Source organism: Arachis ipaensis, chromosome B10 (assembly GCF_000816755.2).
Source record: "Arachis ipaensis cultivar K30076 chromosome B10, Araip1.1, whole genome shotgun sequence".
Classification (NCBI taxonomy): Eukaryota; Viridiplantae; Streptophyta; class Magnoliopsida; order Fabales; family Fabaceae; genus Arachis; species Arachis ipaensis.
Window position 1 is genome coordinate 16,340,930 of NC_029794.2, and position 12,050 is coordinate 16,352,979.

Consider the following 12,050-nt stretch of genomic DNA (forward strand, 5'->3'; position numbering starts at 1 on the left):
AAGGTGTGCTTTGGCACAACTTTGAGCTTGTTCTTGAGCCGTTTGAAACTAGCAGCAGGTAATGGCTTTGTCAAAATTTTAGAGACTTGTTCTACTCCTAGTATGTGAACCACTTGGAGAGCCTTATTATTCACCTTCTCTCTAACAACTTGAATGTCAAGTTGAAAGTGCTTAGTCTTGTTATGTAGTACAGGATTTGCTGTGAGCATAACGGTGCTCGTGCTGTCACAAAAAATCATTGGAATAGTTGCCAAAGGAATCTTCAACTCATCAAGTAATTTCTAACACAATTCACTTCTGCTTCACACGATGCTAGGCTTTGAAATTCTGCCTCAGTAGATGACCTGCTTATAGTTGGTTACTTCCTACAAGACCAATTAACCAGATTAGTTCCCAAGTAAATGCAATAACCTGAAATAGACCTCCTGTCTTCTAAATATGCTGTCCAATCTGAATCAGAAAAACCATACAACCTGTAATCCCTGCACTTATATAGAAGTAAACCATGGTCTTTTGTCCCTTGTAGGTACCTGAGTATCCTCTTCACAGCCTTCCAGTGAGCCAAAAGAGGACTGTGCATAAACTGAAAGACCTTTTGAACAGCAAAGCTTAGGTCTGGTCGGGTTATATTAACATATTGTAGAGTTCCTACAATTGACATGAAGAGTTTGGGATCCTCAAAGCGTTCTAATCCAGTAGACAATAATTGTAAAGATGAGATCATAGGAGTTGGCACAGAAGAAGCCTTACTCATCCCTAGTTTAGATAAGAGATCTTTAATGTACTTGGTTTGTGAAAGGTGTAGCTGCCCAGTTTTACTTCTCTGAACCTCAATACCAAGGAAACATGATAATTCACCAAGGTCTTTTAAAGTAAAGACTTTGTTTAAGTTCTGAATCATAGCATTTATTTCAACAGAATCATTACCCGTTATTATAATATCATCAACATAACAAAGAATATACATAATATAATGAGAACCATGCTTAATGAACAACGATGTATCTGATTTTGTGCTATAAAAACCAAACAGATTTAGAGTTTTGCTAAGATTTAAAAACAACTCATGAGGGGCCTGTTTTAGACCATACAAGGACTTGTTTAACTTGCATACAATGTTGTATGAATCATGAGAAAACCCAATTGGTTGATGCATGTAAATAGTTTCTTTTAGATCACCATTAAGAAAAGCATTATTAAAATCAAATTGTCTAATAATCCAGTCTTTTGATAAAGCAATACTCAACACTAATCTGATTGTAATTGATCTAATAACAAGGCTGAAAACTTGTTCAAAATCAAAGCCTTCAGATTGGTAGAAGCCTTGTGCCACCAATCTAGCTTTGTACTTTTGAATGGAACTATCAGGGAGTCTTTTGATGGTGTAGATCCATTTGCAGCCGATGATCTTAGCATTATCAGGTTTGGGGACAAGAGTTCAGGTTTGATTTTTAATCAACGCATTATATTCTTTTTGCATAGCATTCTTCCAATGTGAAATGGCTAATGCAGCAGAGGGATTCTTAGGTGGCTGTTCTACAGAAGCATCAGAAGCTGTCTTAGTGATATAGGCTTTCGGTTTAGAATTTCCAGTTTTAGATCTTGTAAGCATGGGATGACGATTATCAGTTAGGGATGGAGAGGTATTAGCATGAGGGGATTTATGAAGTTGATTTGGATTACCATTAGGATCAATGGGGGGAGGCTTATCTGTGGTCCTGTGACAGAAATGGTGTTTAGTATATTAGATTGAAGATTACTAGAATTAGCAAGATCAGTATTAGAGACAACACTAGGGAAACAATTGTTAGACAAAGAATTCTTGGTGTGAGGTTGATTACTGCTGCTAACATGTATTGTATTGGACTTATTAAGGTTAAAATAAGTAGAGGAAGAAGTAGCATTGGTATTGTGAGTATAATAGTGACTGAAAATAGTGGAGGGTATAACAGAACCTATACTAGGTATAGAAGTATCCGATGTAATAGAAGAATGGAATGAATGTGTAAAAAATAAGTCTTTGTAAGGGAAGGATGTTTCATCAAAATGAACGTGTCTTGTGATGTGAATTTTGCCACAAGGAGAAATGCACTTATAGCCTTTTGAATTTGGAGCATATCCAATGAAAATACATCTATGAGATCGAAAATCAAGTTTTGTTTGGCTATAAGGTCTAAGAAGAGGATAGCAAGTACTACCAAAGACTTTAAATTGATCATAGTCAGGTGTGGATTTGAATAGTGTTTCATATGGAGAATTCTTATCCAAAATTGGGGTGGGAATGCGATTAATTATGTGTGGCTGTTAGCATAGCTTCATCCCAATATGTTAATGGCATAGAGGCTGTAGACAACATAGCAATGCTCATCTCAATGAGATGCCTATGTTTTCTTTCAGCCCTGCCATTTTGTTCAAGGGTGTATGGACAACTAAATCTTTGAATAATACCCTGTTCAACCAGGAATTGAGTGAACTGGTTAGAGGTGTACTCACCTCCATTATCAGACTGAAGAACCTTGATTTTATGTCTTGTGAGATTCTCTATTTGTTATTTAAAGAGTTTAAAAGCCTGAAATACTTGAGATTTAGTGACAAGAAGAAACAAATATGTATATCTAGAGAAAGCATCAATAAATGTCACATAGTATCTAAAACCCAAGTGAGAAATCATGGGTGCTGGACCCCAAACATAAGAATAAATAACTTGTAGAGGTGTAGTATAAACAGTAAGGGATGAAGTAATTGGCAATTTATGCATCTTGGCATTCATGCAATTCTCACACACTTCTGAATTCAACTTTTCTTTATTATGAACCAAGTCAGAATTACAATTTGAAAGGGCAGAAATTAGAGTTTTTATGGCTGTGTGGCCCATTCTTTTATTCCACAAGTCTAAAGAAATCCTAGAAGCAGTAACGACACATGGTTTTTGTAAAATAGAAGATGTATTAGGGGCAGCAACATTATAGAATTTGTAGATTCCTCCTTTTCTATATCCTTGTAACAGCACCTTATCAGTCCACTAGCATTTAACAAAACACGCATGAGCATGAAATTGAAAATACACATTATTATCTTCGGCAAATTTAAAAACGCTAATTAGATTTTTAGTGATTTCAGGTGAGTATATTAATGTCTGCAATTGAAAAAATCTATTTGAGTCATAAGCATATAAATAAAAACTTCCAACTTTAGATATATGAAAACATGCACCATTACCAATTTGTATTTTGTCAGGACCAGTGTAATCTGAAGAGAAAATGAAATTTGATGAGTCTTGTGTAATGTGATGAGAAGCCCCTGTATCTGGATACCAAGAAGGATTTGCAATAGTTCTTGGGGCTGCTATGTATGTTGTAGGATTATGGAATGATGGAGGAGGTGGTGGTAGTGGTGTGGTGGCTAAATTCTGATTAGTTGTAGAAGAATTAGTATTTGTAGCATTTGAATATTGTCAAGGTTGATTTTCTTGGAAGGTTTGTGATGGTGGAAGAATATTCTGATCAAAACGATTGAAACAATGCCAAGCAATGTGGACAAAGCATCCACAAATTTGGCATTGTGGCCTTGGTGAAGAAAAAAAGGATCGGCCATCCCTTTGTGATCTACCACCACGACCTCTTCGACCTCCAAAACCTCTGCCAGTATTAGGAATTGATGGAAAAGAGGATTGGGTGAAATTAGCTTGTACCATAGAGTTTGTAGATTGCGAAACTTGTCCAGCATATCATCATAAGACATGATGATGGTTTCAACTTCACATAGACTATATAATTCTGGTTTTGTATTGGCTGTAGTGAGAATCATTTGATATTCTTTACTCAGTCCTTCAAGAAGAGCTTCTTTGTGTTCTTCTGTGGTTAAAGGAGATCCTAGTGCAGCTAATGAATCAGCAATATTTTTTATTTTGAAAACCTAATCATCAGTGGGGCTTTGAATTTATTTCTGGATGGCCTTGAGTTGAGCCTTTAGCTACTTCACTCGAAATCTTGTTGATTCAGCAAAGTACTCCTCAATCGTTGTCCAAATTTGATGACTAAGTGTGCAGCCAACTATTTTGTTCTTGAACATAGGATCAATAGAAGCAAGCAACCAGGATTGAAGGTTATAATCATCTTGGAGCCACTGTTGATAGGTAACAGATTCAAGAAAATTTCGTTGATCTTCAGTGGAAGTATATTGAGGTGGAACATGATCTGGAAACAGGTAATCCTCTAATTTTTTACCTCTAATAGCTGCTAATGCCTGCTGTTCCCAAGTCTTGTGATTCTTTTCTCCAAGCTTGTCACTAATGGGGTTGAAAGGTCTTGAATTTAGTAGATGTGATGGGAAAGAAAAATTGTTTGCAAGAACATTGTTGTTAGGGTTTGAATTTGCAGAATTGGAGGAATTTGAATTCCCAGAATTAGAGTTAATAGATGCATCTGTCATGATTGAAGAATCCAGAAGCTCTTGATACCATATAGAAACTCAAATGAGATTGTTTGAGAGAAGAAGAAAGAAGAACAGAGAACAAAGAACCAAAAGTTGAAACGAGTACAAAGAGGAAGAACTCTTCTTCACTAGAGAAAACTAATCAACTATTATTTTTGAGTGCACTCAATACTTTGAGAAAGTTAATTACAAATCTCAACTAACCCACCAAGATAGGAGGTAAGGCTACTATTTATATTAAATAGGCTCAATAGAATTTTAACAAGAATTTGTTATTCTCAACAGTAAACCCTAACTCTCTTTATATTGCAGACTCTATTTTTCTTTTACTGCTTAGCAAGACTGATCTTCAATACCCCCCCCCCCCTCAAACTCATGGTGTGCTTTGGCACAACTCTGAGCTTGTTCTTGAGCCGTTCGAAACTAGCAGCAGGTAATGGCTTTGTCAAAATTTTAGCGACTTGTTCTACTCCTGGTATGTGAACCACTTAGAGAGCCTTATTATTCACCTTCTCTCTAACAAATTGAATGTCAAGTTGAAAGTGCTTAGTCTTGTTATGTAGTATAGGATTTGCTGTGAGCATAACGGTGCTCATGTTGTCACAAAAATTATTGGAATAGTTGCCAAAGGAATCTTCAACTCATCAAGTAGATTTCTAACCCAAGTCACTTCTGCTTCACACGATGCTAGGCTTTGAAATTCTGCCTCAATAGATGACCTGCTTATAGTTGGTTGCTTCCTACAAGACCAATTAACCAGATTAGTTCGCAAGTAAATGCAATAACCTGAAATAGACCTCCTGTCTTCTAAATCTGCTGCCCAATCTGAATCAGAAAAACCATACAACCTGTAATCCCTGCACTTATGTAGAAGTAAACCATGGTCTTTTGTCCCTTGTAGGTACCTGAGTATCCTCTTCACAGCCTTCCAGTGAGCCAAAGGAGGACTGTGCATAAACTGAGAGACCTTTTGAACAGCAAAGCTTAGGTCTGGTCGGGTTATAGTAACATACTGTAGAATTCCTACAACTGACCTGAAGAGTTTGGGATCCTCAAGACGTTCTGATCCAGTAGACAATAATTGTAAGGATGAAATCATAGGAGTTGGCAATGGAGAAGCCTCACTCATCCCTAGTTTAGATAAGAGATCTTTAATATACTTGGTTTGTGAAAGGTGTAGCTGCCCAGTTTTACTTCGCTGAACCTCAATACCAAGGAAACATGATAATTCACCAAGGTCTTTTAAAGTAAAGACTTTGTTTAAGTTCAGAATCATAGCATTTATTTCAACAGAATCATTACCCGTTATTATAATATCATCAACATAACAAAGAATATACATAATATAATGAGAACTATGCTTAATGAACAACGATGTATCTTATTTTTTGCTATAAAAACCAAACAGATTTAGAGTTTTGCTAAGATTTAAGAACAACTCAAGAGGGGCCTGTTTTAGACATACAAGGACTTGTTTAACTTGCATACAATGTTGTCTGAATCATGAGAAAACCCAACTCGTTGATGCATGTAAATAGTTTCTTTTAGATCACCATTAAGAAAAGTATTATTAAAATCAAATTGTCCAATAATCCAGTCTTTTGATAAAGCAATACTCAACACTAATTTATTGTAATTGGTCTAATAACAAGGCTGAAAACTTGTTCAAAATCAAAGCCTTCATATTGGTGGAAGCCTTGTGCCACCAATCTATCTTTGTACTTTTGAATGGAACCATCAGGGAGTCTTTTGATGGTGTAGATCTATTTGCAGCCGATGATCTTAGCATTATCAGGTTTGGGGATAAGAGTCCAGGTTTGATTTTTAATCAACGCATTATATTCTTCTTGCATAGCATTCTTTCAATGTGAAATGGCTAATGCAGCAGAGGGATTCTTAGGTGGATGTTCTATAGAAGCATCAGAAGATGTCTTAGTGATATAGGCTTTCGGTTTAGAATTTCCAGTTTTAGATCTTGTAAGCATGGGATGACGATTATCAGTTAGGGATGGAGAGGTATTAGCATGAGGGGATTTATGAAGTTGATTTGGATTACCATTAGGATCAATGGGGGGAGGCTTATCTGTGGTCCTGAGACAGAAGTGGTGTTTAGTATATTAGATTGAAGATTACTAGAATTAGCAAGATCAGTATTAGAGACAACACTAGGGAAACAATTGTTAGACAAAGAATTATTGGTGTGAGGTTGATTACTGCTGCTAACATGTATTGTATTGGACTTATTAAGGTTAAAATAAGTAGAGGGAGAAGTAGCATTGGTATTGTGAGTATAATAGTGACTGAAAATAGTGGAGGGTATAACAGAACCTATACTAGGTATAGAAGTATCCGGTGTAATAGAAGAATGGAATGAATGTGTAAAAAATAAGTCTTTGTAAGGGAAGGATGTTTCATCAAAATGAACGTGTCTTGTGATGTAAATTTTGCCACAAGGAGAAAGGCACTTATAGCCTTTTGAATTTGGAGCATATCCAATGAAAATACATCTATGAGATCGAAAATCAAGTTTTGTTTTGCTATAAGGTCTAAGAAGAGGATAGCAAGTACTACCAAAGACTTTAAATTGATCATAGTCAGGTGTGGATTTGAATAGTGTTTCATATGGAGAATTCTTATCCAAAATTGGGGTGGGAATGCGATTAATGATGTGTGGCTATTAGCACAGCTTCATCCCAATATGTTAATGGCATAGAGGCTGTAGACAACATAGCAATGCTCATCTCAATGAGATGCCTATGTTTTCTTTCAGCCCTGTCATTTTGTTCAGAGGTGTATGGACAACTAAATCTTTGAATAATACCCTGTTCAACCAGGAATTGAGTGAACTGGTTAGAGGTGTACTCACCTCCATTATCAGACTGAAGAACCTTGATTTTATGTCTTGTGAGATTCTCTATTTGTTATTTAAAGAGTTTAAAAGCCTGAAATACTTGAGATTTAGTGACAAGAAGAAATAAATATGTATATCTAGAGAAAGCATCAATAAATGTCACATAGTATCTAAAACCCAAAGTGAGAAATCACGGGTGCTAGATCCCAAACATCAGAATAAACAACTTGTAGAGGTGTAGTATAAACAGTAAGGGATGAAGTAAATGGCAATTTATGCATCTTGGCATCACACACTTCTGAATTCAACTTTTCTTTATTATGAACCAAGTCAGAATTACAATTTGAAAGAGCAGAAATTACAGTTTTCATGGCTGTGTGGCCCATTCTTTTATGCCACAAGTCTAAAGAAATCCTAGAAGCAGTAAAGACGCATGATATTTGTAAAATAGAAGATGTGTTAGGGGCAGCAACATTATAGAATTTGTAGATTCCTCCTTTTCTATACCCTTATAACAGCACCTTATCAGTCCACTATCATTTAACAAAACACGCATGAACATGAAATTGAAAATACACATTATTATCTTCGGCAAATTTAAAAACGCTAATTAGATTTTTAGTGATTTCAGGTGAGTATATTAATGTCTGCAATTGAAAAAATCTATTTGAGTCATAAGCTTATAAATAAGAACTTCCAACTTTACATATATGCAAACCTGCACCATTACCAATTTGTATTTTGTCAGGACCAGTGTAATCTGAAGAGAAAATAAAATTCGATGAGTCTTGTGTAATGTGATGAGAAGTCCCTGTATCTGGATACCAAGAAGGATCTGCAATAGTTCTTGGGGCTGCTATGTATGTTGTAGGATTATGGAATGATGGGGGAGGTGGTGGTAGTGGTGTGGTGGCTAAATTCTGATTAGTTGTAGAAGAATTAGTATTTGTAGCATTTGAAAATTGTCCAGGTTGATTTTCTTGGAAGGTTTGTGATGGTGGAGGAATATTCTGATCAAAACGATTGAAACAATGCCAAGCAATGTGGACAAAGCGTCCACAAATTTGGCATTGTGGCCTTGGTGAGGAATAAAAAGATCGGCCATCCCTTTGTGATCTACCACCACGACCTCTTCGACCTCCAAAACCTCTGCCAGTATTAGCAATTGATGGAAAAGAGGATTGGGTGAAATTAGCTTGTACCATAGAATTTGTAGATCTGCGAAACTTGTCCAGCATATCATCATAAGACATGATGATGGTTTTCACTTCACATAGACTGTATAATTCTGGTTTTGTATTGGTTGTAGTGAAAATCATTTGATATTCTTTACTCAATCCTTCAAGAAGAGCTTATTTGTGTTCTTCTGTGGTTAAAGGAGATCCTAGTGCAGCTAATGAATCAGCAATATTTTTTATTTTGAAAACCTAATCAGTGGGGCTTTGACTTTGTTTCTTGATGGCCTTGAGTTGAGCCTTTAGCTACTTCACTCGAAATCTTGTTGATTCAGCAAAGTACTCCTCAATCATTGTCCAAATTTGATGACTAAGTGTGCAGCCAACCATTTTGTTCTTGAACATAGGATCAATAGAAGCAAGCAACCAGGATTGAATGTTATAATCATCTTGGAGCCACTATTGATAGATAACAGATTCAAGAAAATTTCGCTGATCTTCAGTGGAAGCATATTGAGGTGGAACATGATCTGGAAACAGGTGATCCTCTAATTTTTTACCTCTAATAACTGCTAATGCCTGCTGTTCCCAAGTCTTGTGATTCTTTTCTCCAAGCTTGTCACTAATGGGGTTGAAAGGTCTTGAATTTAGTAGATGTGATCGGAAAGAAAAATTATTTGCAAGAACATTTTTGTTAGGGTTTGAATTTGCAGAATTGAAGGAATTTAAATTCCTAGGATTATAGTTAACAGATGCATCTGTCATGATTGAAGAATCCAGAAGCTCTTGATACCATATAGAAACTCAAATGAGATTATTTGAGAAAAGAAGAAAGAAGAACAGAGAACAAAGAACCAAAAGTTGAAACGAGTACAGAGAGGAAGAACTCTTCTTCACCAGAGAAAACTAATCAACTACTATTTTTTAGTGCACTCAATACTTTGAGAAAGTCAATTACAAATCTCAACTAACCCACCAAAATAGGAGGTAAGGCTACTATTTATACTAAACAGGCTCAATAGAATTTTAACAAGAATTTGTTATTTTCAACAGTAAACCCTAACTCTCTTTATATTACATACTCTGTTTTTTTTATTGCTTAACAAGACTGATCCTCAATATTACCCACAAATTTGGCTAGTCTAAAATGGGGAATCCCACTTTTAGACCCAAAAAATGAAATAAATTGAAATAATGTTGACTTCAATAATTCCTAGAAATGTCAATTTCTGATAAACTCAGCATTGAGTCAATCGATAATCTTGTAGTTGACCTCCTTGAGCTATCAATAAGTTTGAACCATTGACTTACAGGATCACATTGAGTATCTTGACTCAAACATTTGCAAGCATTTGTAACAATGATGTTGTTGGTGTCCACATCCAAACAAACACTACCATTGTTGTTGTTGTTTACTCTTGATGAGAGGTGCATCTTTGAATCAGAGATCATTTCCCATATTGATGAGTTTGAACCTAAACATGTTCCAAGTTTTGCTGCCATCCTTTCTCTCTCTGCTTGTAAACACAAATTTGTGCCCTTTATGGATAGTGTTTTATCTTCTGGTGTGTAGTCCCACCCATCAGAATTAGAACAAGGTCCCAAAGTCAACGGGTCAACCGTTGACTTCCTTATGATACATAGACCTGTCAGTGGATGAAAGATCACTGTGTGTGGTTTAATTTCTAGTAATGTTGGCCCTGCATGTCAAGAAAGCAATAATTATGTGTTATTTGTCACTTCACTTCAAATTGATGGAATCACATTTATAAGAAGAGAAAGTATAAGGAAACAACGTTTTTTTTTTTAACAACCTAAACAATAGGTTAATTTTAAAAATCAAATTTTGAATTAATTAGATATAATCCTTGTTAGTGGACCTGAAATGCAGTCTGTTGTTCACTGTGTTTGCATCTCTAATTGTTAAAGGTAGCTCAAAATCTTGAAGAATATTTATCTACCAATGATATCTCATCTCAATTCAAGTGAAATTCGAAAATATCAATATTTTAAAATGAAATAATAAATATGGTAAATTATACGTATCTCTCGCAATTAGAAAACATTATACTCTGATTAATATCATATTGAGAGAGAAAATCATATTATATTTATAAAAGAAGCAAGTGTTACATTCTGGGATATCAAGTGTTAGTATAAAACTATAAATTAAATCTTAAAAGATGTTAAATTATACTTCGTACAAATATTAAAGTGTCATGTATATAATTGTCTAATGCACCCTAAACAATGTTCATAGAAAAGCATAATTACCATGATTTGTTTTTAATTAGGTCTTCTTACCTTGAAAAGGTTGTTGAATGGATGAGACCCTTTGCAAGAAACTTGAATTGCTAACTTGGCTCCAATCTGAATTAAGAACGCCATAATCCTCACTTGCTCCAACCACCCCTTCTCTAAGGTAGTAACTCCCAACAAGTGTCCATAAGGCCCAATCCAAATCAAGCTCAGCTAACAAACCCATAAAGCAATTAAAGTACCTATTGTCATTAACACTTGTTCCTCTCATGTTTACACCAAACTCACTCAAAAATAATGGCATCCCTTGGTCCAATAAAAACCCACAATTTCTCATAAAATCTAAAGTGACTTGTCCACACACTTGGTTTGGATTCCCTAACTCCCATGCTTGACCATTACTGAAGCTATACCTATGCACCTCAAATACTAGCTTCCCGTTGAAAGTGAGTTTCACTGACTGATTTTGAAGTAATGATAAATCTGTGTCAAAATTTAGGCCAGAGAAAATTACTAGAACATCTGGATTCGCAGCATGTACTGCTTCTGCTCCTTTAGGCATGTACCTTGTATCCAAGCACAATATGTGTCATTTGAATGTTAATGGTGTGAACAATTAAGAATTTCATTAATAATGTAGTGCTTATTGCTTAGTAGTTAAAATGGAAAACAAATAATGTGAAAATACACATGAATGAAGATGCCGAAAGTTGCCATCACATAAAGATATTAATAAGTTTAAATATTGATGTGTCATGTAGTTGATTCACAAAAGAAAAAAAAAAACTAGTTTTTTAAAATAATATTAAAAAAAAGATTGGTTAGATTCGTTCAATTCAAGAACCCTAAAAAAATCTAGACCAACTGATTTTTTTTCTTCCTTCATCTTAATTTAACCCAACCAAGTATTTTTTTTTTATTTTTATGTTAACTACTAAACAATAATATCTTGTACAATGAAACTATTGTTAGCATTAAACATGGGAGCACCATATTTTTCTTGGTCTGATAGAATAAAAAATTTTCAAAATACCAGAAATTATTAAATGCTCACAAATATAACGACTCATATTATGGAAACTTATAAAAGTTGATGGAAAACATATATTTTTGTCTTGACTCATATTAAGGATAAAGTACTGATTTACTCCTTAATATTTAGACTAAGTCTTAATCGTCCTTTTAAAACGTGATATTTTTATCACAAATTTCTTATTTCATTTTATTTATTTTAGTCTTTTGGTCAAAATTTAATTTTTTTTTTCTAAAATTATCCTTTTTGTATTATGATTTTTTCTAAGTACTAGCAAAAATCGTAATTGTAATAGATA

The 12,050-nt window shown here is 34.9% G+C and overlaps 2 protein-coding genes and 1 pseudogene across 3 annotated transcripts in view; all 3 read right to left on the reverse strand.

The window, feature by feature from the left end:
* Positions 5,027 to 6,330, reverse strand: LOC107620243 (annotated as a pseudogene).
* LOC107621871 lies at positions 7,585 to 8,805 on the reverse strand. Of its 2 annotated transcripts, none has more exons than XM_021113854.1 (2): positions 8,004 to 8,805; positions 7,585 to 7,818 (listed from the first exon to the last, which is right to left on the reverse strand). In XM_021113854.1, the coding sequence occupies exons 1-2, from the start codon at positions 8,602 to 8,604 to the stop codon at positions 7,811 to 7,813; spliced, it is 609 nt and encodes a 202-aa protein (XP_020969513.1). In that variant the 5' UTR covers positions 8,605 to 8,805; the 3' UTR covers positions 7,585 to 7,810. The 2 variants fall into 2 exon arrangements, with proteins under 2 accessions (XP_020969513.1, XP_020969514.1); XM_021113855.1 differs by having other exon boundaries at positions 8,016 to 8,803.
* The window catches only part of LOC107620244, a gene marked incomplete at its 5' end in the record, with an annotated part of 4,261 nt that continues 1,690 nt past the window's right edge, over positions 9,480 to 12,050 (reverse strand). The window contains 2 exons of the mRNA XM_016322435.2: positions 9,480 to 10,160; positions 10,765 to 11,285. Of these exons, the coding sequence (XP_016177921.1) occupies positions 9,664 to 10,160; positions 10,765 to 11,285 (1,018 nt within the window). The remainder of the gene's footprint in view (positions 10,161 to 10,764; positions 11,286 to 12,050) is intronic.